We start from the raw sequence: 27,710 nt of genomic DNA on the forward strand, positions 1-27,710 counted from the left end.
ATTGCTTTGCCGTGCGGTTACTGAAATGAGTATGTAATTAAAAGAAAAGCTGCGTTTATGTCAAAGGCAAATGTTCTTCTGTTGCACATTGTGTGACATTATCACTAAGAAAAAAAAGAAGAAAAAGCATAATAATAATGAAAGATGGTGTGAAGAACAATGGGATTTGTCGGAGATCAGTAAACTCAGGAAATGAATAATAATGTGCGACGGCTTCCTGCTGCCTTGCTTTCCTCGTGAATTTGTTTGGGTGAGTGAAATTTAACACCTGCTGTTATAAGATCTTCTAATCAAACTATCCCACATCAATAACTACTTGTAGAACACTTGAGTGCATCTTTTGTTTTAAGTATTTAATGTGTCCTTCACTACTTTTTAAGGCGTTAGGACGTGAATGATTGCAGAACTCTCCTTTTATTAACAGAAGCAGAAGGAACAGCAAAGGGGATTTAAGCTGTCTAAAATAGTGACGATGAAAGCCAAACATCTGTCGAGGGATTTTTGTCACTTCTGCCACATGAAAATGTCATTGAAGCCCCCACAGCAACCCCTCCCACCCCACTTCATTTACTGTTGTCTTCAAAGCTTTCTAAGATGGTGCAAGTTTTTCTAAAAGAATGAAAGGGTTCCCAGCTTTGTGCACCTCTCAAATATATAAAACATTTTTTTTTGTTTTTCACTTGGTGGCCCCCTTTTTTGAGAGGCAGTATTTTCCGAGTGTTATCACGTTCCTCACAGACGTTGTTTAAAGATCCCGGCCAACAGATCGAGTAACAGGTGTGGCCGACGAATTGAAAGCCTACACAAGTTAAAATATCAAACAAACGGGGCCATGAAATCAGAGCTAGTCATGCGTCTCTGGTGAAATGTGCTTATTGGTCCAGGCTGCCCATTTTAGAATTGTTGCAAGTCCCTGAAGACGAGGGATCATCGGTCATATTACAGTATGGGTTTGAAATCCAAATATGATATATATATTTTTTCTTTCTTTCTGCACAACAGGAACCGTCATTTTAGTTCCATTTTAATTCAGTGGGTAGAGAAAAGAAATGATTACATTTCAAGTAAATGGACACCAATAACTCAAACTATTATTTTGTTGCGATATATGTTCCCCTAACCACAATGCTTAGTTTCCCACATGCTCATAGAAAGTGCAGAATATCTTTTCAGCGCATAATAATCTTAACTCTCTCATCTGTCACCAGGATAATGAAGTGGAATCTCTCAATCATTCATATTTTTCTATCCCAGCGGCGCTCGGACCTTGTTGAATTTCCCTTGACTAATGATTTTACTGTTGGGGTTATTAATTGAAGTAATCGGCCAAAATATTCAGTCTGCTAAGAAATGAATGTGCCACCTCTTCATATCATCTCCCCTGGTTTGTCGTATTTGAAGTTAGAGGGAAACTTTGAGTATTTAAGTGTTTCAGCCAGTAATATTGCAGTCGTTGTAATATATCAAGAAAATGTTGAGAAAATACACCATTGACCACAATTTGTAAAGAAAGGCTCGGTAGAGTATTTAGAGTATGGAGAACCAGAAGCTGTGGAAGGATATCGTGTATAGATGGGGATTCTTGCAACATGAGACTCTCCTGGGTTAAGCCGCTTGTTCATATCCAGTTAGTTTCTACTGTTGCGTGCGAAAATGCTTTAAATACCCGAGGGTAGACTGCTCCCTGTATGCAAATAATCTATGTGTGCACTTTCTCAATGACGCATGTTATTAGTTCAAGTCATCTTGCTTAATATTGTTTATTTTCTTTCCTTCCAGTTGCTTTCTATCACTGCTCCTGGTGGCGGCAGTGGTTTGGAAGATCAAACAGACCTGCTGGGCTTCACGACGGAGAGAAGTAAGTCCATAAAACGCATCCCGCTAACATATCACGCGTAAACGATCGTGCCACAATTTAAGTGACTCCCAGTTTAGTAGTGCAAATAGTTACTTCTCAATATGACAACTTAAGGCGGCATTATCCCAAAATCTATACATCTGTACAAATCAGTCAGTATGTGCTAATGGCTTCGATCGATTCATTTGTGAGAAATAAATATTATACAATAAGTAAGGATGATTCAGAAATTATGGAATGAAGTTGAATAGACTAGTAGAAAAGGTTTGTGAGATACGAGATGAAATCCCTCACAATGAGTTGATCGTGATGAATTTCCATTATCGGGATAATAATAATATTTAAGTTTGTTTTCACAACAAAAACAAAAGATGCGTGTCCTATCTGTGATGTGTGGGCGTGCGTAGTAATGAGGAGACGATAGACAAGTTGTCAAGTCGAACGTTTACTTCCCAACATGAACAGCGATACAGCGGCAGTAGTCAAGCCTCCACCCACAACAGTCACGACAGGTAAAACAATAACGACCCCTGGTTGCTCACTTCCATTAACCCTTAACCTTTCCCAGAAAGCTCCTGGGTTACCTGTCTTAAAGGAGACGTGTCTCCTCTCATAATGTTCAATGAATGTCTGTGTCCCAAGTGGGTCACCACACAGGCCCCCCCAGAATTCACTAGAACTGAAACAAGAACCTACACAACCGAACAGTCAAAAGTGAAAGGGCCCACCCGGCGGTGGGCGGAGTGGGCGTCCAAACCGACTGCGCTTCACCAGTGAAGGTGCAGGGATGGGGGACTTGACCCGTCCAACAGGGGCCAGTGCAGGGCTTGAGGTGCGCACTGGTGGGTCAGGGTCCCGGGGCCTGGCAGGGGGGCGACCACGCCGCGGGGGCACGGCCAACTCAACCGGCCTGTCCAGGTCCAAATGGGCAGGTTTGAGACGGTCCACCGAGACCCGCTCCGACTTCCCCCCCTTGTCCACCAAAAAGTTTTTCGGCCCTGCCTCCAGTACGCGAAAGGGGCCGTCATAGGGAGGCTGCAAGGGAGTACAGTGGCCATCATGGCGTATAAAAACATAGGTGGCCGACTGAAGATCCTTGGGGACATAGGACGGAGGGAGGCAGTGGTGAGAAGTGGGGATAGGAGCAAAGTCACCAGCGCTGTGCCGGAGCCCCGTTCGTTGTAATGTAGCAGACCAGGGAGCCGCAGCAACCGGGAGAAACTCACCCGGGACCCGAAGCGGCTGGCCGTAAACTAGCTCCGCAGACGAGGCATGGAGGTCCTCCTTGGGGGCAGAGCGGAGGCCGAGCATGACCCATGGGAGTCGGTCAACCCAGCCGCCGTCCGTGAGGCTGGCCCGCAGAGCAGTTTTCATGGAGCGATGAAACCGCTCGCAAAGCCCGTTGGCCTGTGGGTTGTATGCTGTGGTGCGGTGGAGTTTCACCCCCAGGCTCTCAGCGACAGCAGTCCAGAGCTCGGACGTAAACTGGGAGCCTCTGTCAGAGGTGAGGTCTGATGGTGTTCCAAAACGGGCCACCCAGGATCCGACAAACGCCCGAGCCACGTCTGCAGACGTGGTTGATGACAGTGGAACCGCTTCTGGCCACCTGGTCGTCCTGTCCACCATAGTGAGGAGGTGAGTGAACCCCCGGGAGGGGGGCAGGGGGCCCACAAGGTCTACGTTCACGTGATCAAAACGCCTCTCGGGCACGAGAAACGGTGCCAAGGGGGCCTTTGTGTGACGGTGCACCTTGGAACGCTGGCACGCCACACAGGAGCCAGCCCAGCTCTTGACGTCCTTCCGAAGGCCAGGCCAGACAAACTTAGCCCCCACTAGCTTAGTGGACGCCTTCACGCCTGGGTGCGAAAGGCTGTGAATGGCATCAAAAACTCGGCGCCGCCAGCTAGTGGGAACCATAGGTCGGGACTGACCCATGGAGACATCGCAGAGGAGTGTGGTGTTGACGTCATCAAACTCCACATCCTCTAACCGCAGCCCAGTGGTGGCTGTCCGGTAGGCCTGCACTTCCATGTCAGTGGCCTGGTCGGCAGCCATGCCAGCATAGTCAAGGCCTAAATGGACTGCCGCCACCACAGGTCGAGAGAGGCAGTCGGCGACCAAATTGTGCTTTCCGGCTACGTGCTGTATGTCTGTGGTGAACTCTGAAATAGCAGAGAGGTGGCGCTGTTGGCGGCCAGACCACGGCTCGGCGGACTTGGCCATAGCAAACGTCAGTGGCTTGTGGTCCACAAAGGCGGTGAAGCATCGGCCCTCAAGCAGAAACCTGAAGTGCCGAATGGCGAGAAAGAGACCTAGGAGCTCCCGGTCGAAAGTGCTGTAGTTCTTCTCGCTGTCACGTAGCTTGCGGCTGAAAAAAGCGAGTGGCTGCCAGGCACCACTCACCCACTGTTCAAACACCGCCCCCACTGCATAGTCGGAAGCGTCAGTCGTGAGGGCAATCGGGGCCGTGGGAGACGGGTGGGCCAGTAAAGCAGCGCTGGCCAGCGCAGCCTTGGCGTCGTCAAAGGCTAATGTCCCTATCAGGGGACCAGTCCACATCTGCGTTCTGCTTTTTACCCCGCAGCGCGTCGTACAGGGGCTGCATGAGGTGAGCTGCGCGGGGAATGAACCTATTATAAAAGTTCACCATGCCCAGGAACTCCTGCAGGGACTTAACGGTGCGGGGGCGTGGGAAACTGGCGACGGCATCCACCCTGGCGGGGAGTGGAACGGCTCCATCCGGCGAGACAAGGTGTCCGAGGAAGTTGATGGATGGCACACCAAACTGGCACTTTGCTGGGTTAACGATAAGCCCGTGAGCACTGAGCCGCTCGAACAGCTGCCGGAGGTGTGTCAGGTGCTCCTCTGCACAGGCACTGGCTACGAGAATGTCGTCTAAATAAACAAACAAGAACGGCATTTCTCGCAGTACAGAGTCCATCAGCCTCTGGAATGTTTGTGCCGCCCCCTTGAGTCCGAAAGGCATCCGCAGGAACTCAAAGAGCCCAAACGGCGTAATGACTGCAGTCTTCGGCACGTCCTGTGGGTGGACCGGTACCTGGTGGTAGCCACGCACCAAGTCCACCTTGGAGAAGATGGTTGCTCCCTCGAGGTGGGCGGAAAAATCTTGGATGTGTGGGATGGGGTACCGGTCGGGGGTCGTAATGTTATTCAGGCGGCGGAAATCCCCGCAGGGGCGCCAATTACCGTCAGCCTTCGTCACCATGTGCAAGGGAGAGGCCCACGGGCTGTCAGAGCGGCGCACGATGCCAAGGCGCTCCATGGCCATGAACTCCCCCTTGGCGATGGCGAGTTTAGCTGGGTCGAGGCGTCGAGCGCGTGCGTAGACCGGGGCGCCGTCCGTGACGATATGGTGCTCTACTCCGTGCTTGGCAACCGCTGACGAAAACGTAGGCGTGGTGAGGTCCGGAAACTCTGCAAGGAGGCGTTGATACGAGTCTCCGGAGGCAAGCATGTTGGACAGGCCGAGCGTTCCCGCACCTCCGGGCGTGCACAAGTATGTAGCGAACGAAACAGCATCGATGAGTCGACAATTCGTAACGTCCACCAGTAGGTGAAAGGCACACAAAAATCAGCGCCTAGGAGGGGAACCGACACCGCGGCCATGATGAAGTCCCAGCCAAAACGCCGCCCGCCGAAACTCACCTCCACGTACCTGGTGGCGTAGGTGCGTATAGGTGTGCCATTCGCGGCGTCCATCGGGGGGCCGTATCCGCCAGCCATGGTGTCCGCAGCCGATGCAGGGAGGATGCTGCGCTGAGCACCCGAGTACGCCAGCAGCCGCCGGCTCGACACCTCGTCCTTAATAAACAACAGCCTGCTGTCCCCGCCAGCGCTCATGGCCGTTAACGAGCGCCGGCCCTGGTGTTTCCCTGGTTGCTGAAAGTGCATGGCGGGCGACACTGTTTGGCTTTGGTTCCAAACCTGTTGTGGTAGTAACATAGTCCATTGTCCCGTTGGCGATGGGCAGCCGCTGCGGCGGTGCCCGCTGTGTCCTCCAGCAACGGGTCCGGGGTCTGGGCGGGGAGCAGCGCGTGCGCAAAATTCTGCCGGCTGGCGAGAAAGATCCTGTCGGCCTCAGCAGCCAGCGCGCGATAGTCCTTAGTGAAGGAGAGTGGAGAGCTGGCGAGCGCGGTGCGCACAGGCACCGGGAGCTGGCGCAGAAAAATGTGGGTAAACAGAAAAGCGGGATCCGCCGAGCCCAAAACAGCCAACATCCTCTCCAGCAACTCGGACGGTTTGCTGTCGCCAAGTCCGGTGAGCGACAACAGACGGTCCGCCTTCTCCATCTCCGACAGCTCGAATGTTCTTAAAAGGAGCGTTTTGAGAGCAATGTACTTGCCGTCCGTCGGTGGATCCTCCAGCAGCCCCATCGCCCGTGCCGTTGTTGCGGCATCCAGCGCCGCTACCACATGAAAGTATCTGGTAGCGTCCTGAGTTATCCCTCTCAGTTGGAACTGGGCTTCAATGTGTTGAAACCACGGCCGGGGGCTGTGCTGCCAGAACTCAGGCAACTTGATCGTTGCGGCGTAGACGTTAGCCAGAGCTCCTGCCGGCGCTGCATTACCGTTTGCTTCAAACATGCTTTCTCTCAGCGTTCAGGGTCACCAATGTGGGCGTGCGTAGTAATGAGGAGACGATAGACAAGTTGTCAAGTCGAACGTTTACTTCCCAACATGAACAGCGATACAGCGGCAGTAGTCAAGCCTCCACCCACAACAGTCACGACAGGTAAAACAATAACAACCCCTGGTTGCTCACTTCCATTAACCCTTAACCTTTCCCAGAAAGCTCCTGGGTTACCTGTCTTAAAGGAGACGTGTCTCCTCTCATAATGTTCAATGAATGTCTGTGTCCCAAGTGGGTCACCACAGATGCAATAAAAATATTCCAATATGTTTTATTAGCAATTTAAGAGTTTTAAGCATATTTTGATGATTACCTAGAATTATTTTGGCCAGGATAATTGTGACATGAAATGTTCATATCGTCCCATGCCTAGAAGCGATTAGAGATACCGTGAATGACGTACGGAAAAGGCGATAGAATTAACATTAATATTCATTGCTGGTATGAAAGATGGAGTTGACAAAAGATGGGGATGAAAAGGGGTGAAAGATGAGATGACTGGCAGTAGAAAGAAAGAAGAAAGAGGCGGTGCAGGGAATTGAGGAAGAGAGCAAATGTATGTAAATTCACCTGACTTCCCTGAACCCAAACTGCATGTGGTGGTTTCTGGATTATGTGAAAGCGACCGTCATTTCCATTTCTTCAGTCTGAATCCTATATTCTCCGAGATGCTGATTTATACTTACTAGCAGGAAGTTTAATTTGGTGCTCATCCAGCCTTATGACCTGCAGTGTACTAATAAAGCTCCCACAATTTATTTCCCCTTTGGGGATGACATTGATTATCTCAAGATCCAAATTTTTACTTCCTCTAATTGATATATGAAAATAAACAAGAATGATAGCTACCGTGACTCTGAATCATGCCTATCCAAAGAATTAAAGTCAATAAAAATTAATGCAGGCAGATGGGCTCACGTCATTGAAATTCTACTCACTTTTCCTGTCTGCTCTTGGCATTCCCGTCATCTGTTTGTCACTGCCCTTCAGCTGCCACATGAAAACAGATACATATTTAAATATAAATCTCTCATCTCTTAATTTCAAGTGATTGAAAAGTTTTGTCACCAGAGGAACAAAAGTACTTTTTTTCATTCCGTGTGAAGGGCTGACCGAGTTGTTTGCAGATGACACATCAGTTTATATCTATGAATTGATTCATTTCCTCAGTTTAGAATATATATACTGTATATTTGTATTGCTCTGCATGTGAGTGCACATTCCCTGGAGTCTGTCCATTCTTCTTATCAAGAAGAAAACCTTTTCTTTTGTTTGTTAAAGGTGAACCTTACATTTCTCACTGTGCTCACATTTCTGAATTTGATTCCATCCTACAATTTAAAATCCTCTGGGATTCTGTTGGGATTTGTTGGCTGCAGAGGTGACGCTATTACAGGTATTTTCAAAAATGTGTAACGTTCTAGTAAACCATTTACTTGAACATGTACAGCTTTACAAAGCTGAGCAAAAGAATACCTTAAGGTTCCTGTTCCTTTTTTGAAGAGAAGTTGTAAAGAGAAGCTGTGTGTTGCTCACCTTTTCCCTGAAAGCTGTAAGGACCTCGAGGATGTCTTCAGTGCTGTTGTGGGTTTGCAAGTAGTCTTTTAACTGCATCTCACGTGGCAGGTTCTCTCGTCCACATTTCCCAAATCAGTCGGGCCATTTGTAGCGATTATCGCTGAACTGGTTAAGGTCTGTTTTATATCCTGCAAGAGTAAATAGGTGTTATGTATGAAATGTGGCATTCACTTGTCAGTACTTGTGTCTGAAAATGTTTTTCGTTTGCTATAAGGTCAAATGACTATAACTGCTTTTAAATCCGCCCTATGTTTCCACCAACATTACTGATTTAACAAATACCCATTTAGTAACACACCTAAAATAAGACTTTTAGTATATAAATGAACTTGTGCTTTAATACAAATGGTTTAGCTGGTGAAGCAATCCTGTGAACAACCTCCAACTTGGATCTTTTTCTCACTTTTTTGTTTGATAAAGTCGATTGTCAGAGTCTGACAGGTGCAGACGTAATCAATGTCGCTTTACAAAACCTACCCAGAAAACAAGATGTTCTGTCTGGAGCATTGGCTGCTCAAAGGACAATTATACGCAAATCCATCTGTGTGTCCTAGAAAAGGAGTCTCTTTGCTTCTGTTTTGTACGTTTTCCTCAAGGGAGACTGGACATAAAAAATATAAGATATAATCGATGTAAGATTAAGATACATGCAGCTGTTAACAAAAACATAACTGCAGTTTTTTGAACTAATTGATGACATTAAAACTGAAAATGTAAATGGAATCCCTTCAAATGTAAAGAATGATGCACATCTATAATAATGAAATGGAATTATATTAAGTAATTTCTAGATTTTTGACCCATTTGACGAAGCAAGATACATTTACAGAACGTAGTCTTTTTTAAATTCATTATAAAATTGCATTTTCATTGATTTGATTTGAGCTATTTCATCATCAGGTTTTAAATGCATGCTATTGCCTTTTATTGCTTTAGCCTTGTGGGTAATGTAGGAAACCGGTTTTGCAGACGAAGAAGGGGGCAAGGTTGTGATGGCATTCATAATGAATAATTTATCACACTGCTTGTAACACTTGGCATTTTAGGTTGCATACAGAATTCTGTCTCATAGTAACTCATGTGAAGTTTCGGTGGATTTGTGATTACTCGCTTGTGTTGACAGACGGTTACAAAGTCTTGAATGATATCAGATAAATTGATTCGGTCCCAAAATTTGAGAGGGCTTTGGAACAGCCCGTGCACTTAAGAGGCTTGTCCAAATATGGACAGGTAGGATTTGGGCTGGAAGCCATCTAATGCCCACAAGCCTCCATTTACCATAAGTACATGGAATAAACTAGTGTTAATGAGGCCTCGAGAGATGGCGGCGACAATGATGAGTCACTGATCCTGCCAAGTGACATATGGATGTCACTGATTGATCTTTTGAATGTTTTTTTATTATTGGCTTGCTAGTGTGGAATCTGTTTGAGTACTTCTGAGTTGTGCTGGATATATAAAGGTTTATATGAAACCGTTTCACTATCTTATTTTGGAGTTTTATAAGAAACACATTCGACTTGAGTATTTATTGATAACCAAGTTGACATTGTCTGTTTTGTAATTCTAAAAATGATCTGACAATGGAGGCTACAATAACGGCCTCTACGAAATATACAGCCATAAGATAAATAAATGTGTAATTCCTGGTATTTACTTCATCTTACAAATCTTTTACCACACTAATGCCCTAATTGGATAAGCGCTTTCTGTTTTTGTCAGGAGCTGAAAGGAAGTTGTTCCAAAGGTGCAGCTGTTGTAATTTGAATAATTTTGAGTTGAGGATAGATGACGAGGCTTGGACCCTGAGTGGAGGGACAAAGGGATGAAAAGCTGTAAATGCCACGGAGGAGGACGAGGGCTGACCTCTCTGAAGCTACCTGTGGGGGGAACGGGAGGGAAGGGGCGCTGACATTTCACAAGACTGCAACACGGAAGATGTTTTACACACAAACGTGTGGATGTACCTAATGCAGCTCCTCTCTCTCTCTCTCTCTTTATCTCTCTCACACAGTCCTACAAACACGCACCTCCACACTTGCAATGTACTGTATGTACTGACCGGCAGATTTTTACCGGTACTTTAAAAGCGTTTCTTTTCTAAGCATGCCATTGACTAAATCCACCAGTAACTCATTAGCATGCATTTATCTAAAGCTATCATCAGCCCATATACGTTGTCCTGGCCATGACGTGTGGCCAGTTTGTAACTGATGGCTTAAAGCTGCCTGTTGTATCACCTGAGGACAAGATAGTGATGGATGTAAAGGATAAGAGCTGTAGCGGCTGTGCAAAGCGCACTCCTGCAGATACTCTTTACAATATCAGGAGGATACGACCCCTACTGACCCAGAATGGATGATACCCTTCCTACATCCAGGCTATGGGCGAACCATACACCAATCAGCTCGCTACTCCCTCACTGCGAGTGGGACTCTGATACCCCTCAAATAAAACCCGCCTGTTTGCTACCCTGGATCAAACAATGGTGGAACGAGCTCCCCATTGATATCAGGTCAGCAGAAAGTCTTCACACCTCCCGTCGCAGACTGAAAACCCAACTGTGTTTAACAGCAGCTGGCCAATAAAAACTAAATAAATAAAACCCAAAACCTTATTTTTCTATTTCTGTATGTAGCACTTCAATTGGTTTGGCTTATTTAAAGCTATTGCACTTGCACTTAAAACAATTTCACCTATTTGAAGCTAATGTACTTGCAAGATTCTTGCTTTTTTGGAGTTTGTATCCTCGTGGTTGTTTGCACTTACTGTAAGTCGCTTCAGCAAAATGAAATGTTATGTAATGTCTATAATGGTGCGTCATGTTAGACCTGGCTCAAGGACGACGATGTCTGTCAGTCCAACTCTTTTTAATCAGACTAAAATATCGCAACAATGATTGAATGGATTGACATTCAATTTTTGTGAAGAGCTTTATGGTGCCCAGATGATGAATGTTACTGACTTTGGTGATCCCCCTGACTTTTCTTTTCTATCACCACCAACAGGTCTAAATCTTTAAAACATTTATCAACTAGACTGATTTCAAAGAAAATCATGGTTCATGGAGACAAACATTTGAAAAATCTATCAGAAATGTTAGCTTGCACATGTTTGATTGGCAGATGAAGTTGCATTGTGATCCAGTTGTGCCAGGTTCACTTTTCTGCAGGATGATGATGATTTCTTTGCCCTCAGCGTCGGCACCCTGGCTGGTCTGCAAAGAGCTGCCTTTTAAATGCAGATATTAAATCGCTCTGAATGCAGCCTAAGGCTTATTTTCTATATTAAAAGAAAAGACACAGATGCTGGCAGCGTGGGCCTTTGCTTTAAAATGATCACTGTAAACGACCCATTTTGATCAACACGACTCAATTATCTAATTAACTATGTGCTCGCATTGACAAAACTGAAACACATTATCCTCATAATCCTCACATGTCCCTCTGCAGACGTTCTGCTCTTCCCTTGAAGAGCTCAATCAGCAGTCATCGATTGCTATAATAAGATTATCCTTCTCTTAAGCCCCTGGTCACCTTGATGGTCTCTTGTTCAGTTTAAAGTTGGCACTCTAATAATTTCCTCTAAAGTTACAGATGATTGAGCGTACCAGGAGTTCAGCTCAGGATATAATCTACCATTGGAAGCCCTCCCACTAATGAGTAAAACAGATTTATAGAAATACAGCATTTAATGAATATTTTATGTTATAATGTAACCCTATTACTTATCACCACAATAATACATATTCATATTTTCTGTTTTTTAATGAGTTCTCGGTACTTGAGCCTACACAAAACCACTCAACCACACCGACATATCAGTGTGACACGCAGTGACAGTCTACTAGACGGCATATCTTCCATTAATCCTGGTGTCTGTATAGATCTTTATTTTATTTTCCATTTTATTATGGCTTTCTTCATCTTATTCTGCAGGGCAGCGCCTGCGGGCTCAGCCAGTGATCTTTGAAAAGGACAAAGTGACCTGCTTAGGTGTAGAATACGCTCAGAGGCGGGATGACACTTACCCTTTTTATAGAATCCAGTGAAGGGAGCAAAATGCTGTATTCACAAGGCAGATAATTCATGCACTCATTTGCCAAATTAATCAAGTGGCATAGCAATGCACTGCATGCCCACCCTTATCACAACCGTGAATGGCTCCAGCTTGTATTGTGTGACGGATTGACAAAAATCAGTCTGTCGTTGCACAAACGTTTTACTCGCTTTTTGCAGAGTTCACTCTCGCCTTTTGTCATTAACTTCAGTGTTCACTTGTAGAGTCTATCTGGTATTGTACTGGCCCCTTTTTTTTGGATGATTGTATTCCCAGCACATCCGTTGCTGCCTGAGCCGGACACGGAGCAAATCGCCAGCATTCCCTGACTCTGCTTCTGTTGCTTTAAATGCATTCTGCAACATGATAAATAACATTACTGCTATCTGACATTTAGGATGAATGTTGTTGGATTTGAAGCTCTTGTGTTGGAAACCGTAATAAGCCGTGAGCTGTTTTCTTGTTTTGCGACAACCCCCGCCGGGCCCTCCATCCTGCTTTTTATCTTTTCGAAAAGGGCAAAAATTTCTCATTTTGACCCGCGGTGGCCCAGCAGCTCAAATCTATCGGTTTGGTGTTGCTGGTTTTGATGTTTTAATAGTAAAGATGTACAACAATCTAACACAGGGCCCTCAGATTTAAAGTTTAGAAATCAGAGCTACAAAAGAAAGGAAAATCAATCAGGTGATCAATCTCAATTTCATATGGCTGTGTTTTTCCCCCCTCAGCTTTACCTCCCCTGGGGAATGTTTTCAGAGTGATTCAACAAAAAAAGTTCTTGCATAGAAGTGACCTCAACTTTCCTCTCACTCGCTCTCCATCAGTGAGTCTGTAAAGGAATGCTTGAAGGTTCAAAATGCTTCAGCATTAGCTGCATCGTCACAAACAATTATTTATGATACACAGAACAAACAAACACAAACAAACCACACTGTCCATATTTCTAATTTTCAGTATATGTAATACACATTAGTGTGCACGTGGGGCGGCTGTGGCTCAGGAGGTAGGTCAGTGGTTCGATCCCCCAGCCCCTGCAGTCAGCCGGAAGTGTCCTTGGCAAGATACTGAACCCCAAATTGCTCCCTGGGTGTGAGTGTGTGTGTGTTGTCACTACTGAGGAGCTCATGTGCACCTTGTATGGTAGCCTCTGACTGTATGAATGTGTGTGAATGGGTGAATGACGTGCACCTTGTATGGTAGCCTCTGACTGTATGAATGTGTGTGAATGGGTGAATGACGTGCACCTTGTATGGTAGCCTCTGACTGTATGAATGTGTGTGAATGGGTGAATGACGTGCACCTTGTATGGTAGCCTCTGACTCTGTGTGAATGGGTGAATGCTGACATGTGTTGTAAAGAGCTTTGAGTGATCGTAAAGATTGGAAAAGCGCTATATGTTTTTCAATTTCCAATTTTGCCGATACGTGTGTCTAATAAACCCGTTTTGATCATAACAATGAAAGTCAGTTGTAGGTAGCTATAACATTATAACATCATAATGTTAATTATCGCTGTTGATTGTTAATTATCGCTGTTGATTATTACGGAGAAAAGTAAATGCAGTTTGTTACATTGTTGTTTTGCCAGTTCATAATAAGCATTTATTTGAACGTTAAAATAAAAAATAAAAATATCAGCATTATTTCAGAACATGTTGTTTTATGAACCTGTGCACGGTCTTTTATGAATTTAATCTCTTTAAAAAGACGCAGCTGATCGAGGCTCTGGACGTAGACCTGCATGGTAATGAGTCACTGTTTGATCTCAAATATCTTTTAAAGGATTTTGACATATTAATTGTAAACCACCATTTCAACAGAACGATAACAATTAGAGAAAGTGAATACAGTGCACTGGCACTTCTCTTTTTTTTTTACAAGCTGTCGCATAGATGGAGTCGTTGATTCCCCACTTGTTCGCTTGTACAATGCTATCAACCTCTCCAGACCTCATCTGAATTTTGCCAATTAATAGCCAGACTAATGAATACTTAATTAAATTCAGAGTGAGTGAGGGTGGGGGGGGGGGGGGGGGGGGGACTGGACACAAGAATATCAGGGTTGATTACTACAACCAAGGACACATTCCTATTCAGGATTTAGACCACCAGAAAAGTCGACGTCCTCGTGCTGTTGACCCAAACAGGCTCACAGACCGATGATGGGTTAGGGTTAGGGCCTGACAAGATCATTGATTTTCTACTTCTTTTAAAGGAGGAGCTGAAAAGTTGGGATTTTACAATGATGTCAGATTTACCACATACGATTCTTACTCTTGTGTTTGTGGTTTTGGAAAGCTATAAACAAACACACACCACCCTTACAAACTCTTTGAAAAGGCGACTATCGTTCTCAGCACGGTCGCATGCACACCGCTTCAGCATGTGGAGAAATCCAAAGCGTGACACGTTTGCCGTATTTAGTTACAGCTGCTTCGCTATGTTTGGACAGTTGCTAACTTTTTGCGTTTTCCCATCTACAACATGAAGTTTTGGTAAGAAATTGTTTGTATGACTGTGCACATGCAGAGCCATATTTCTTTATTCAAAGAAGGGCATGTCATGAGGCCGATCATCGCACGCGCTTGATGTGTTTAGTAATCTGAAGTACAATTAGATCCTAATGCACCACACTTAAGCTCATCACAAATCCAATATCCAATCAGTGATGTCCTTGCTTCTAAAATGGTGGCCTGTTTAGATATTGATCAGACACGGCGCTAGTTGTTTTACACTATTGATTAGTGGAGAACAAGAGAGGCTATTTTCTGTACTGTTTAAGCAACAGCAACGGTGTTGCTCTTAGGCACAAACCTAAACGAAGCGTTTGTGTGCAGAGTTTCTCTGTGGTGGTGCACTGTATGTGGGAAATAAATGACAATTTATATTCTGTTATATCACAGTCTGCTTGATCAAATCAATGAATACAATTGAGAGTTCTCAGCTTTTAATGTTAATATCAAATACTTTTGTCAAGTTTAATTCTTTCCCTAGAATTTGTAGCGTTAATGTTTCATAATGCTGTCATTTCTTTGTGTTTTTAAATCATATTTTGATATGATTTTCATATTTGTTTTTGCAACCAGGAAGTGACACGATAGGGTTGGAGCCAAGATGGGTGACCAAAATGTTACAATGAACTTTCATGAACTGAAATCACAACGTGAAAGGGTTTCAAGACAAAGACGAAAACACAGCGTTTTTAGAGAGGGTGCAAGTTTAAGTTCACTTCCACATTAGCTTCCTCTTTCCGACCCCGAGGTTCCCCTCTGTTAATACACCGCTGTCAGACATTGTTGTTGTGTTTCTATGCATCGCTTTGGATGATGGTGACTTCCTGTAAGCGTTTCACTAATGAGGGCGAGAATTAAGAATGTGTTTTTTTGTCTTTTCAATGCAATGTGTTTGACATTTTCTTTAATATTTATGATGGTATACTACATGTGAATAATGTACGTACTGTTACGTGTGTAATTCATATGTGATTGTTTTGATTCTCACTCACTTTCTTTTTTTATATTTCTCTGTTGATTGATCAGAATACTGTTTAGCTCATTCGTCTTCTCTGTTTGATCTCACAGCAACTGATGAGAGAGCGTCAGCAGATGGCCAGTCGTCCATTTGCCTCAGTTGCGCTCGCACTGGATGCCAGGGGAGAAGAAACCGAACCTTTGCAGCCTGTGGTTGATGTGAGTCCTGCTTTCTTGATTACACACACACACGCACACACTCACACACACACATATATATCAAATGTATGCCTAAAGCAGCAAACTGGGGTCCTGACGAGCAGAGTTTGACTAGCCCACCCCTTATTTTGTCATCTCAATCTAAGATTTGAAGTGCTTTGTACTGACATACATACAATAGTTGTGTTGTGCGACATAATTGGAACTTATTGCGATGTACTCAACCAACTCGTGTCCTCCACTCACAATATGTCAGCCTTTTATCCTCACATCGATAAGAAACGTGCCAGCGATGGCCCTTGCTTCCCGTGTCCCTCCCTTTCTTTGAATTGTCCTCTGCAATCAGGGCTACGGACTCGCTGACACCTTTCAATCGATGTTCTAAATCTTTTTTATGCGAAGTGATGTCATTAAAAATAGATTTTTCAAACGTAAAAAAAATAAAAAAGCATTGCTGATTGCTCTGATATTAAAATGCTGACGTAAGGATCTTTATACGAAACATTTTATTATTGTTCTTTTATCCTGTAGTGTGCATGTCTTCATTTAGCATTACTTGTTCCTCCCGGGCTCTGTACTGGGAACATGCTGCATGGTGATTTATAGTGATGGTCATTATGCCCTGCCATGCCCACATGCTTTTGCACATCTGAAACATTTGCTACTTCACCTCTTTATTCCCACGATGTGAATACCTCCCGTGCAAAATAAAAAGTGGAGAAGAAATCTGACGCTAAGCGCAGTCCAGGGCTCTATGAATAAAAGCAGAGCTTGGAGCAATACGGGACGCTAGATCCTCAAATTGACATCGGAGGACCAACAGTGTTTCCTCAGCCAGAACCACCTCTGTGTCACCTGCCGCTGAGAGGAATAAAATCACTGTGGCAACCAGGAAACAGGCACTACATTAGCTATTAATGTATACTGCTGAGTGGTACTCACTGTGCATTATGGTGTTGTGAAGGGCAATATAAAGAGCGAAAGAGGAGAAAAACAATGCTTCTTAGCTCTCAGAGTGCACTTCTTTTGTTGTGCTTTTAAAGCAGCGAGGTACACTCTGAACGTGAAATGGTTTTAAAGATCACTGCTTTGCCTCCATTTTAAGTAAAATGTTAATTACATCCTTGTCAGTGGGACGGTTTGTCTGTTATTTAAGCATTGGTTCCAGTAGCATTCCTCCCATTTCTGCACAAAAAAACCCCAACAGTGTTCTTGTTATAGAGCGTATTAAAGCAGAGACTTGGCGTCCACTGGAGAGTGTTGCCGTGTAAACAATATCCCAAGCTGTTTTGGAAACGATAACTTTGGGGGGGAAAAAAACAAAACAGTCTTCAGTTATCTGTTTCTTGACCCTTTCAAGATGCAGAATGAACCTATGGATGCTTGACTTTCAATTTCACTTGGATGTCCCTACAGCTTTTAAGGAAGTTACTGCAAAAGCAACTTGATTTTACTCGCCTGTGTCCTAAATATGTTCACAAATATTCACAAACGTGTACGCTGAATGCTTTTTCAGTAGCACCTTTAACATAAAGTACACGCACAAGGGTACAAACGAGCAGCTCTTCCTGCTCAGCGCATTAATTTTAAAAACGCATCTTACGACTGCAGTCTTAACGATAAATCAAGCGTACATCTAATTCACCGAGCAGCTCTTAATTGAGTGTTTTAATTAATTATTTCCAGACCAAATTTTCCAGTAGCTTCTAGTGGCGTAGAAACCGACTCAAATGTCAATGGCGTGTGACTCCAGCATTACTGTAGGCAAGGTGTTAATTCCAGATGTGCAGTAGCCAAATGGAACATGAATATGTTATAAATGAAAGGTCATAAAGCACACTTTGCAGGGGTACATTTATATTTCTCTATTGAAAATATGTTGCTGTAGCAATTGGGGTAGTTTCCCTACTATACTATGGTAATAATGTTATTTCAAGTTTCCAGCTTTTTCAATATATCCGTGTGTTTTGGACTCGTTCCCGTAGGAAAACATCTTCATGGTTTCCAATGTGCATAATGCATATGTTGGACCACATGCCTTGGCTCCAGCTGAAGGTGAACCATGTGAATGAGACTAATTCTCTTTTTATAAAGATTAATTGGTCAGCATCTGGCACCACTTAGCTATTGGAAATGTGTGTTGATGTCAAAGAGGACACTGATGTCACGCTAGCGTTACTGGTTCCCTGTTTGTTTCACCGGCGCTGTCAGTGCTTTCAACTCAGACCCACTCGGTCACAGCGTTACGGGAGACGGTTTTAGCTATATCGTAAATTAGGTCTTTAAATCGATGTTTTTCCGAGTCAAATTGAATGTTGAATTGAAGAGATGATGTAGGATTACATACAGGCGCACAATGCAAGTACTGCTTGGAGTTTCCAGGTCAGTTTGGAAGTTTTTACTTCAAAGTTCAGAGCAGACTTATCATCAGAATATCACAACCACACTAATGGATGACGCGACTCGCACAGGAAACAAAACACAGAAGGGTTGCAGAAACCAAAATACCCCTCGCACCCATTCCAACACATGAAAATATTTAGGCTCTTCTTCTCCGTTTGTACTGCCGGCACTGATCTCGCTGCATTAATTATTACCAGTTCTCTGTCACCAAGACCCTCCAGCTGGTCTGAGAGGAAAATGACAACAGCCTTTGTGCCCATTTTCCTCCGTTTTTGGTCGGTTTTAAAGCCCCAAGAGATGGGACTGTTGCTTTTAGTGACCAAGATGTCAGCAGCTGTTGGACAGAGAGCCAATCAGAGCCCAAAGGTCGCAATGTCACAGATGTCTCCATTCACTATGGCTGACAGTCAACATATGGAACTACTAACGGACAGCTAGTGTGATGGATGACACCTGTCAGCAGGGTGGTGTGCGTGCACGTGCGCGTACATGTGCTCGGATGATTATGAATGACCATGATGCATCCTGATTAATGCATTGAGGAATTGCAGGATGTGTAAAGCTCCTTTTTTGGAAGGTATGAACATGGAGACATTCATTTTAAAAAGCAGAAAGCCAGCCCTATAATTGAAATGGAATGAAATGATTTCTTTTTGATTTGATTTTCCTCTGAATTAGATTTTTTTGAATATTTCCCAGATTGATACAAGCATTTTACAGAGAGGGCGAGAAGAAAGAAGGTGCTGTTGTTGCTGCATTTCACACAAACAACAATGCTTTACTTGTTATTTATGCTTAAATGGTAAAGAATCACAGCGGTAGTTCCAAAAAAACAAAACAATGTGATGTTAATTGCACACTCAAAGGACAGACAGCACTATGTTAAAATAAATAATAGCTTCACTCATGATATTACCAACATTTATATTTATTCTAATACTAGTGCTATGTTCAGTAAGTGCACTAAGGTACGTTTGCGGTGGCAATCCATCCAATAGTTGTTCAAACATTTCAGTAAAAGCCCAAAGTGTCAACTGGAGAAAAATGTCTGAAGAGGATTCATCCTCTGGGGATGAAGAAAGTGTACGGAATTAAACTTTAAGATATTCAGTGTTGAGATACATCAGTCAGGAACAAATGAGACATTGCCCTCCCTGGAGCTATGGCTTGAAATAGCACTTCCCTTGTATTTAACTAATAACATTTCTGTTTAATAACTTCCTGCTGATCTTTGCATGATTAACGAGTAAAGATTGAGACAGTATTTTACACACTGCTGTAGCTTCTGATGCGAGTCTTACAAACCACAATGTTATTCATCGGTTTGGAGCAGCTGTAATGATGTTTCACCCAGTGGTCCGTGTAAGTTTATCTTGCAGTGGAATCGGCTTCAATCAAAACTCAGCATCAGGTTAAATGAGCTCCCCCCTTTGCGTGAATGTGGTTTATATACTCGAGCTATTCATTAGCACAATCACTTGAATGGTCACGAAAAAAGGGCTGGCAGTTTAATTGCCCTCGTATGTCAGCGGTAAATCTAAAACGGGCCTCTCGATCGTCAACGTGCCCGAAAAGAAGCGGGAGAATATTGTGTTCTGACCCTGCGGCCTAATTGGGTCGAGTCACAATGCACATCAACCGTCTCAAAGCCTGCCTGAAATACAGAAACGCGTCTCTTGTTTACAGTATGAATCAAACGTTTGCTTCCTTGTGTTTGCATTCACACGTGTCCTATGAGAGTTTTGAGTCACGGTGATATGTATGCACTATATACATATATTAACACAACCTATATGGAAAGAGGGAAATCAGGCTTTGTAATGTGTGCACAAAAACAAAAATGTGGCTTCTTATAACGGTTTAACTGATTAACAATTAGAGTTTGCGTCTGTCACATTTAATATACTTTCTTTTTGTGCCTTGATTCACCTTTTGTCCTGCTCTCCGTTCTGCTCATCTTTCTGTCCCTCTGTATTAGTTCCAGCTGATTAGTGCTACAGGCAAATGGAAATTAACCCGGGCCAATGTTGACAGCTTTTATAACTTCAGCAAATTATTCAAATGTAAAAAAAAAAAAAAGGTTTCTCTTTTTGATGAAGGACAAATCCAGTTACCTTTCACAATCTACATCCAATAGTTTCTTTCAGTCGATCTTTTTAAGAAGGAAGTTGGAGGGGAAATTACACAACATGCGTTCTAGGAACCAAGATTGCACTTAGTTTTTCTTAAAGAACTCCGAATGTGCATGTAACGTTTGAATAATCATTTATACTTGACGTACTGTTTATACATCAAGGCTTTTGAGAGTCGATGCGTATTCAAAACGCACCAATCAGCATCAGTGTTAGGGGAATATTTAACTAATTCCAGTCGATCACATTGATACAAGTGAGCTTATCCCACTCCTGATTCTCTCATGTTTTAATGCATGTGCTGGTGTTTTCCACCATTCTTCTCACTCTTTCATCTCCATTTTTTAATTCAGCCAAACACAGAAAGAAAAGTCTATTCTATTCAGACATGTTATTATTCCCCAATTGTCTATTCCCTCATCCAAAACATGTTGACGTTCATTATCAGGATGACATGTTTTTCACGCTTGAGAAAACTGTTTTGGCCATTAACTGAGAGGGTAGGTCATTGCCTCAACACGTGGACTGACAGGGACGCACACACGCACACACACACACACACACACACACACACACACACACAAGTGTTTTGTTGTGTGTGTGACCAATCAAACCGTTTGTCTCAGGAGGACGGTCTCTCTTCTTACATGTAGCAACTTAAAGGGCTAATATCAGTGACTGTTGGTCTGCCGGTCCTCAACTATCAAGACCTTCCAAGCGTGACCGCCGCATCACTTTGATTTAAGCTGGGTTGTTAGCGAGATCATGGTTTTGTTGCATCATCGTGTCAATGAAGTTATATCTTGCATTCTGTCTGTCGCACCCATCTTATCTCAAATGACTAGTATAGGTGTTGACTGTGCATGATACAGGAAGCAGCAGTTTTTACTGGAAAATCCAAACAAACCAGTGAGAATGTCAATTTCAGTTGTTTCTGTGTTTTAAAGGCACAATGAGTTAGTTTTTCTTAAAAAAAAAAAAAGCTTAGACTTACTGCAAATGTATCTTACTGTGCAAGATCGTAAGCACTCATCAAAGAGGAAGCTGCAAACATTTTAGAAATGGCACCAAAAAATGCAAATATTGCGAGGCGAAACGCCAAGCCGACAAAGCTCGCTCCAAAACCAGATTGAATCTTGCGTTGGCTTCCCCCCCCCCCCCCCCGCTGGCGAGCATCATAAACCCCTCGCTGAGCCGGGGAGGAGGGGCCAACTACTCCATTATGCATTTTTAAAAATGCGTTTAAAATTTGTGTTAGCATTTTATTATAATTTATCGTTTCTTCTCAGGGTGCACCCAAACCTGTTGCGATGGAGCCATGTTCAGGAGGCAAAGCTGCCGTGTTGACTGTCCTCATGCGTCTGCCCTCCGGGCTCTCAGACCTACCTCCACCTGGACAGTCAGGTAACACACACAGGCCGAAAACAACTGTTATCATCAGTATAGTTAATATACATTGTGTCTTCATAATGGTGTGTATAGAAACGCTCCTTTACTGCGATGACGCTCGCCATATTTGCTTTATTCTGATAAATGTTGATCACCTGATCCGTTGACGATGCAAACTTATTTTTAGTAAATATATTTATGAACTTGTTACCTGGTATGCACACAATTAGCACAACCTCCTCAAGACCAGTGATTTTTACAGGCTCGTGTTTAGCATGGTTCAGTGACCCATAAGTCTGTCTGTCTAAATATGTTTGTATTATTAGAGTGAGCAGGACAAACTGAATTCAGTAATTGACTCTACTTTTCAGAACGCAGGTTAAAAATATATCATTTCAAAGGTCACAAACGGCCATCTTATACACTGAATATATATCGCAGACAGCGAACGTCACGCCAAAACCACACGTTTCTCAAATGAATAAAAACAAGTTACTTTCCCCACGGGAAGAAAACTAATTTGTTCTTGGAAGCTGCTAAAAAATATTCAACATAAACTTGGGAGTTTGAACTATTGCAGACATACTTGTAATATCTGCTTTTTTTTAACTGAACAAAGCATTTTTGTGGAAATTGCCTGTTTTCCACCACCCTCACATTTCTCTTGCTCGTTCCCTTCTTTAGGACTCATCGTTGCCAGTGCGCTGATAGACATTTCACAGCAGAAACCAACAGATTTTAAGGACAAGTCCTACGGTTTAAAGAACCGAAAAGCCCATCCTCCAGCGCACCAAGGCACCTGCGTCTGAGTCTCAACCCCGTCAATCCAGTTGGAGGCCTTTCCAGAGACACGACATGGCTCCATGTACACGATTACATTTGGCTGCTACCACTCAAGTTTTCACTGAAACTTGTCAAGTCCACAAGAGCACAACTCTGCTTACCTTTTCCTGACCGGCCCTTTTTTTTTTTGCTTGCTCTAATCTGCAACCTCTGCTCACATGAATCCTTCTCCGATCTCTGGAGCGACTTTTGCTCCACCCACACGGGCCCAAAATCTCTTCCACCTGTGTCGTCTCCGCTAAGAGGGAACCTGCCTGATCAGTGGCATCAGAGACAGATTTATCAGGAGGACGTGCTCCTGTCGAAGCTTCAGTCGTGAATAATCTTTGTGACACCTCCATTGTCCATTTTGCTCAGCATGAAGGAAAAGCAAAAAGGTGTCTGTACATTTGGTCGTATCAAAGTTTAACTGATATTCCCTCACGCCGTGTTGGAAATACAAGAGATGGGTTTAAAAAAATTTTAAAAGATGGCTGGTAGATATCCAGCACATGCTGCCTATGGGGGGGGGTTTTGTTCTTCTTTTTGCTTTCCAACAAGTGGTATTCTATGGTGCTAAAGCATTTAGTTCTTATGCGAAGCCTTTGCTGAAATCATTCTGCCTTCTCACGGGGAAAGCTATGCGCTAAGCCAGGACTCTTTCTAACACCCCCGTGATAGTGTTTTGACAACGAGATTATTTTGTCACACCACTTTGCCAATTACCATTTAATGATCTGTTTTAGCATTTACTGTACATAGGTATCATCCACCCAGCTGAAGCTAAAGTCTGTATTTTTGTCTGTGGAATACATTATACAAATGCTGCAGAGACACGAGACCGCAAACACTTACCAGCGGCAGGTGGGTGGAGACTGCAAACTGGAAGAGGCACGAACAAAACCCATCAAAACCGAAGCATGGAAATCTCCAAAAAATTATGAAAAGTTAGATGCATTTTATTTTCATTAGCAAACTGGATGTTTTTTTGTTTTTTTCAGTGTGCTCACTGTTACAAAGAAGTTACATTATGCAGAGAAACACGGAAGTTCTGGTCGATCTTTACTGTTACTGTTATCATGTCATTTTGCTGTGCGACTTGGACATTAGGTTTTGAACTCGCCCTTGGATTGGTGCGGCGGGCGGATGCCATTGAAGAGAGAGAGAGAGAGAGAGAGAGAGAGAGAGAGAGAGAGAGAGAGAGAGAGAGAGAGGAGAGAGAGAGAGAGAGAGAGAGAGAGAGAGAGAGAGAGAGAGAGAGAGAGAGAGAGAGAGAGAGAGAGAGAGAGAGAGACACACGTCTGCTTAATTAAAAAAAAATTAGACCGGGGACATCACGCTTCTCTGGATGTTTACTAGTTTGTTTTGTAAGTTTTTTTAAGAGCCCTCTGACACTACGACTTTATTTCCATCTTTTAGTACAAGGAGTTGCGTTACCTTTTTATAATGCCTTGGCTATTCCATGGAAGGAGGGGGCCCGTTGATCTGCAAAATTTTAAAAGCTGTCGACCATTTTTAGCCCAAAACCTCCACCCTGAGCTGTACAGTGTCTTGTTGGAACAAATGTGAGTCTCTGTTACTCGTTTCTCTTGAGATTTCATGTGTTTGTCAGGTTTTCTATGACAGAACGGCAAAAGATTATCATTTATTTTAGGCCTTGTCACCTGTTACTATTATATCTATGATAAATTGTAAGTCTTTTGCTACACTTGTGTAAAGAGCATTTCTGTTAATATTATTGTTTTGATATTTAACAGATTCCTGTGTAATAGCATTTAACTTGATTTTATTTGTTGACTTAAATCGGTTGTTTTTGGACTGTATGGGCATTGTCTTGCTTTGTGTCGCAAAGTGGTCGTTATGATGCGTTTCATAAGGGGATAGTATGCCAGCTAATGTCTTTTTATTTTATTTTGTGTTTGTAGAGTAATCCTATAACAGTGTCATTACACAGGAATCAAGGTCTCACTGTACCGTGAAAAAAATAAAGATGATAAACTGCATATCAGTAATCTTCAGTGTATTTTAAAGATGGACAACATGCCAGAAAATTAAAGAAAACAGACCTAAAAATCTTTTGTGCACATGAGTTTTTTTCACATAGTAGTACAGATACTGAAGTCTGCCTGTCAGGTGTTTATGTCTGTGAAGCCGAAACCTACAGCTTGTAATTACATTCTGGTGCACAGCTAAAGATAATTATTCTCTCTGAAAGTGTCTGAGAGAGAAGAGTGTATTTTGTGCCTGTGGAAGATGCAGAGAACGCAAGTGATGGTGTAAACTGCACACAAACAATTCTACAGCGTAATTTAAACTGTCTTGACTCAAAGACTGAGTTAAAATCCACTCTAATGAATTAAACGATTAAAGTATTTTCTGAAGCTCTATTAGGGAAAAGTCCAATTGAAATGGAATAACGCAATATGGAAACAATCAATGAAACCTCTTTCTAAGCGGTTTATTATTTGCTCTGTATTGTAACAGTTATGATGACAGAATGAATCACAACCCATAATGCAGGTTCAATTAAAGCTAGTACACGCTAAACTAACTGCAAAAAGGTAGGTTGATTTGACATTATTATCCTGTAACAAACTATTCATTTTTTTTCTTCTCCTGCGAGGTGCACCTCAGGCAGAACACGTGTGGCAGAAAAGAGCAAGCTGCATTAGACCCCTTTTAATGATCAGCCTGATATTAAGAGGTTTGTCCTTCAATGTGCCAACACCTTTCAGAGTGCTTGTGCTCCCTCTTCAACGTAAAGTGCTGTGCATTTGATGTAAAGAAAAAAGGGATGCAGGCTGCCAAAGAGCTACTCTAGAGAATCCTCACTTACATATTAGCTTGGAGAAAAGCCACCATAGTACCCTAAAGAAATGTGGGTTTATTCTAAAGCGGACAGAAATCTGAAGATAACGTGCGACTGTATGTACATGTAAGATTTTCAGGGCCATTGCTTTTAACTCTCAATACCCAGCATGCATTTTAAAAAGCTTTTTGACCTTAACTCGTCCCCTTAGTTTGTCTTTTAAAACACAATCTACATGCCCCGTGTGCACATCTCGCATGTTAAAGGGAGGTGTAGCTCTGGAGGACAGGTGGTCTTCGGGCTCCATTGTGCTTTGCAATTTTGTAGCGCTTGTAGCTGCCAGTCCTACAGTACATGTGAAGTGCTGTATGACTCTCATGAGTCCTCCCCTGCTGTAACATTAGTGCAATCATTGCCTTTTGTTTCCGAAGCCAATATAGACTCATGATGAATATGGAATGATGAATAAATGAAACACGTACAAACTAAATGAAAAAAGCTACATAAAAATAGAAAAGGTGTAGAAGGGATTGCTCTGAAAAGATCAGGATAGAGATATGAATCCCAAACTATAAATGTATGCAAATGATTCAAATTCTTCACAACATAACTGAGGATTTATGCCATGCATATAGAACAAACTGTCGGTAAATATTAAAACCAAGAGAAGAACTGCTGATTTACTGCAGCACACCATATACGGTATATAGGGTATCTATTTATTGGAGCTTTACCAGGTTTTTGCTTTTAAATGCACATATACGCACTTATTGAGCAGGTGTTTGTGAATATGATGTTCATGTAAATGTCCCTGTGTCTGTAAAAGATCCAGGAAGGCACTACAATCTGAGGACTTTTGACCAAACATGCTGCTGGCTGTTCCAAGGTGGGACTGGCTGTTATTTTTCAAAATGACAGTTGAGTGAACAGAGGTCATCGTTGAGTACTGGAGAGGGATGCACCGAACATATTCAGCACAACTGCTGTGCTGCACATGAGTCACTGTCTGATCTGGTCCAACCCTGATGGTCATATTGTTCCTGAAAGAACTCAAATAATTACTTAATCTCATCATTCAAAGCTGAAATCTAAATTTAGATTTATTTATTTTTTACTTGATCCCTCTTCATGGCTATTTTAAGAAAAGTAATTCCTCAACCAAGACACCTTTTCAACCCAAAAAATCTTCTGGGTCATCTATGTTTTTCTCTTCTGGGAACAAAGTCAAATTGCTGTGTATCAATGTCAATGTGTGTCCCCTCCTTCTTATAAATAGGACCTGATTCAGTTTCCTCTGTTGTTGCCCTGATAACATTATAAAATGTTCCTGAGATAAATTGAATAAAGTAGGGGAGACCTTAACCTTGTCTTTTTGCGTAAATTGTCACAATGCACTTAAAGCTGGAGAGTGGGGACTTTTACATATCAATGAATATCCGTTACAAGCCCTTGCTGAATGAGTTCACACAATGCTGATGAAGAATATTGCCGCCCTAGGGGAAGAGCGCTCTCCTGAAGTCTTCCCGGGCAAGTTTTGACCTTTCCCCTGTCATATGCATGAGCATGAACACCCCTGTTGCTGATTGGCTAGAATATTGTTGTGTGGCTCTGTCCAAGCCACTTTGTTTCCCATTTACAGAGCCATCGCTGTGTTAGTATTCAGCACACACACAGATTTTTACAAAATTTGACAAATAGTGTATTGGATTAGAATCGCTGACTCCACCTTTAAGGCTCTCGAGTTACCTGATTCACTTGTGATGGAAAGTATGGACTTTTATTCCTGTTCGTCTCCAGTATTACCCTGAAATGATGATTAATCTGTCACTTTGAGCAATATAACGTATGGGGGGGGGGGGGTGGGGGGGGGGGTTGTCAGAAGACAGGTCTGCCAAACCATCCAATATAATCCTGCTGGAAGAATTTGGATGCTAGCACACATTGTAAATCAAACCTTTCAGGCCTTAACTTCAGGAGATATTAATGTCAGTATGCTTTACATATAATGCCGAGGGTAAAAGAAATGAACTATGAATCTGTGAGGTAGTGTGTATTATTTATTGTGGATCATGATTGCTACTGCCACCTCATCATAACTATTGAAATTCACATCTTGTAGGAGCTACATGAATTCTTGCCCAAAGTTTTCAGAGGCAAATATGACGTTCTTTAGAAGTTAAGAAGAAACTTTAGTAAAATGCTTCTCCACAGCACAGAAGGAGGCTTTTATTTCATTGTAACAATGTAGCCCTCTAATAAATCATACACTCTACTGTATTGTTGCAAAGCTATTAGACCTATTATGTCAGGTATGTCCTCCCAG

The 27,710-nt window shown here is 42.9% G+C and overlaps 1 protein-coding gene across 1 annotated transcript in view; it reads left to right on the top strand.

Annotated features, from left to right (window-relative positions):
• The window catches only part of atrnl1b (attractin-like 1b), a 61,061-nt gene extending 37,278 nt beyond the window's left edge, over positions 1-23,783 (top strand). Inside the window, 4 exon segments of the mRNA XM_029456026.1 lie at positions 1,780-1,858; positions 15,725-15,832; positions 21,657-21,771; positions 22,441-23,783. Coding sequence (XP_029311886.1) covers positions 1,780-1,858; positions 15,725-15,832; positions 21,657-21,771; positions 22,441-22,565 — 427 coding nt within the window. The 3' untranslated portion in view covers positions 22,566-23,783.
• Positions 23,784-27,710: the final 3,927 nt, after the last annotated feature.

Source organism: Cottoperca gobio, chromosome 19 (assembly GCF_900634415.1).
Source record: "Cottoperca gobio chromosome 19, fCotGob3.1, whole genome shotgun sequence".
NCBI lineage: Eukaryota > Metazoa > Chordata > Actinopteri > Perciformes > Bovichtidae > Cottoperca > Cottoperca gobio.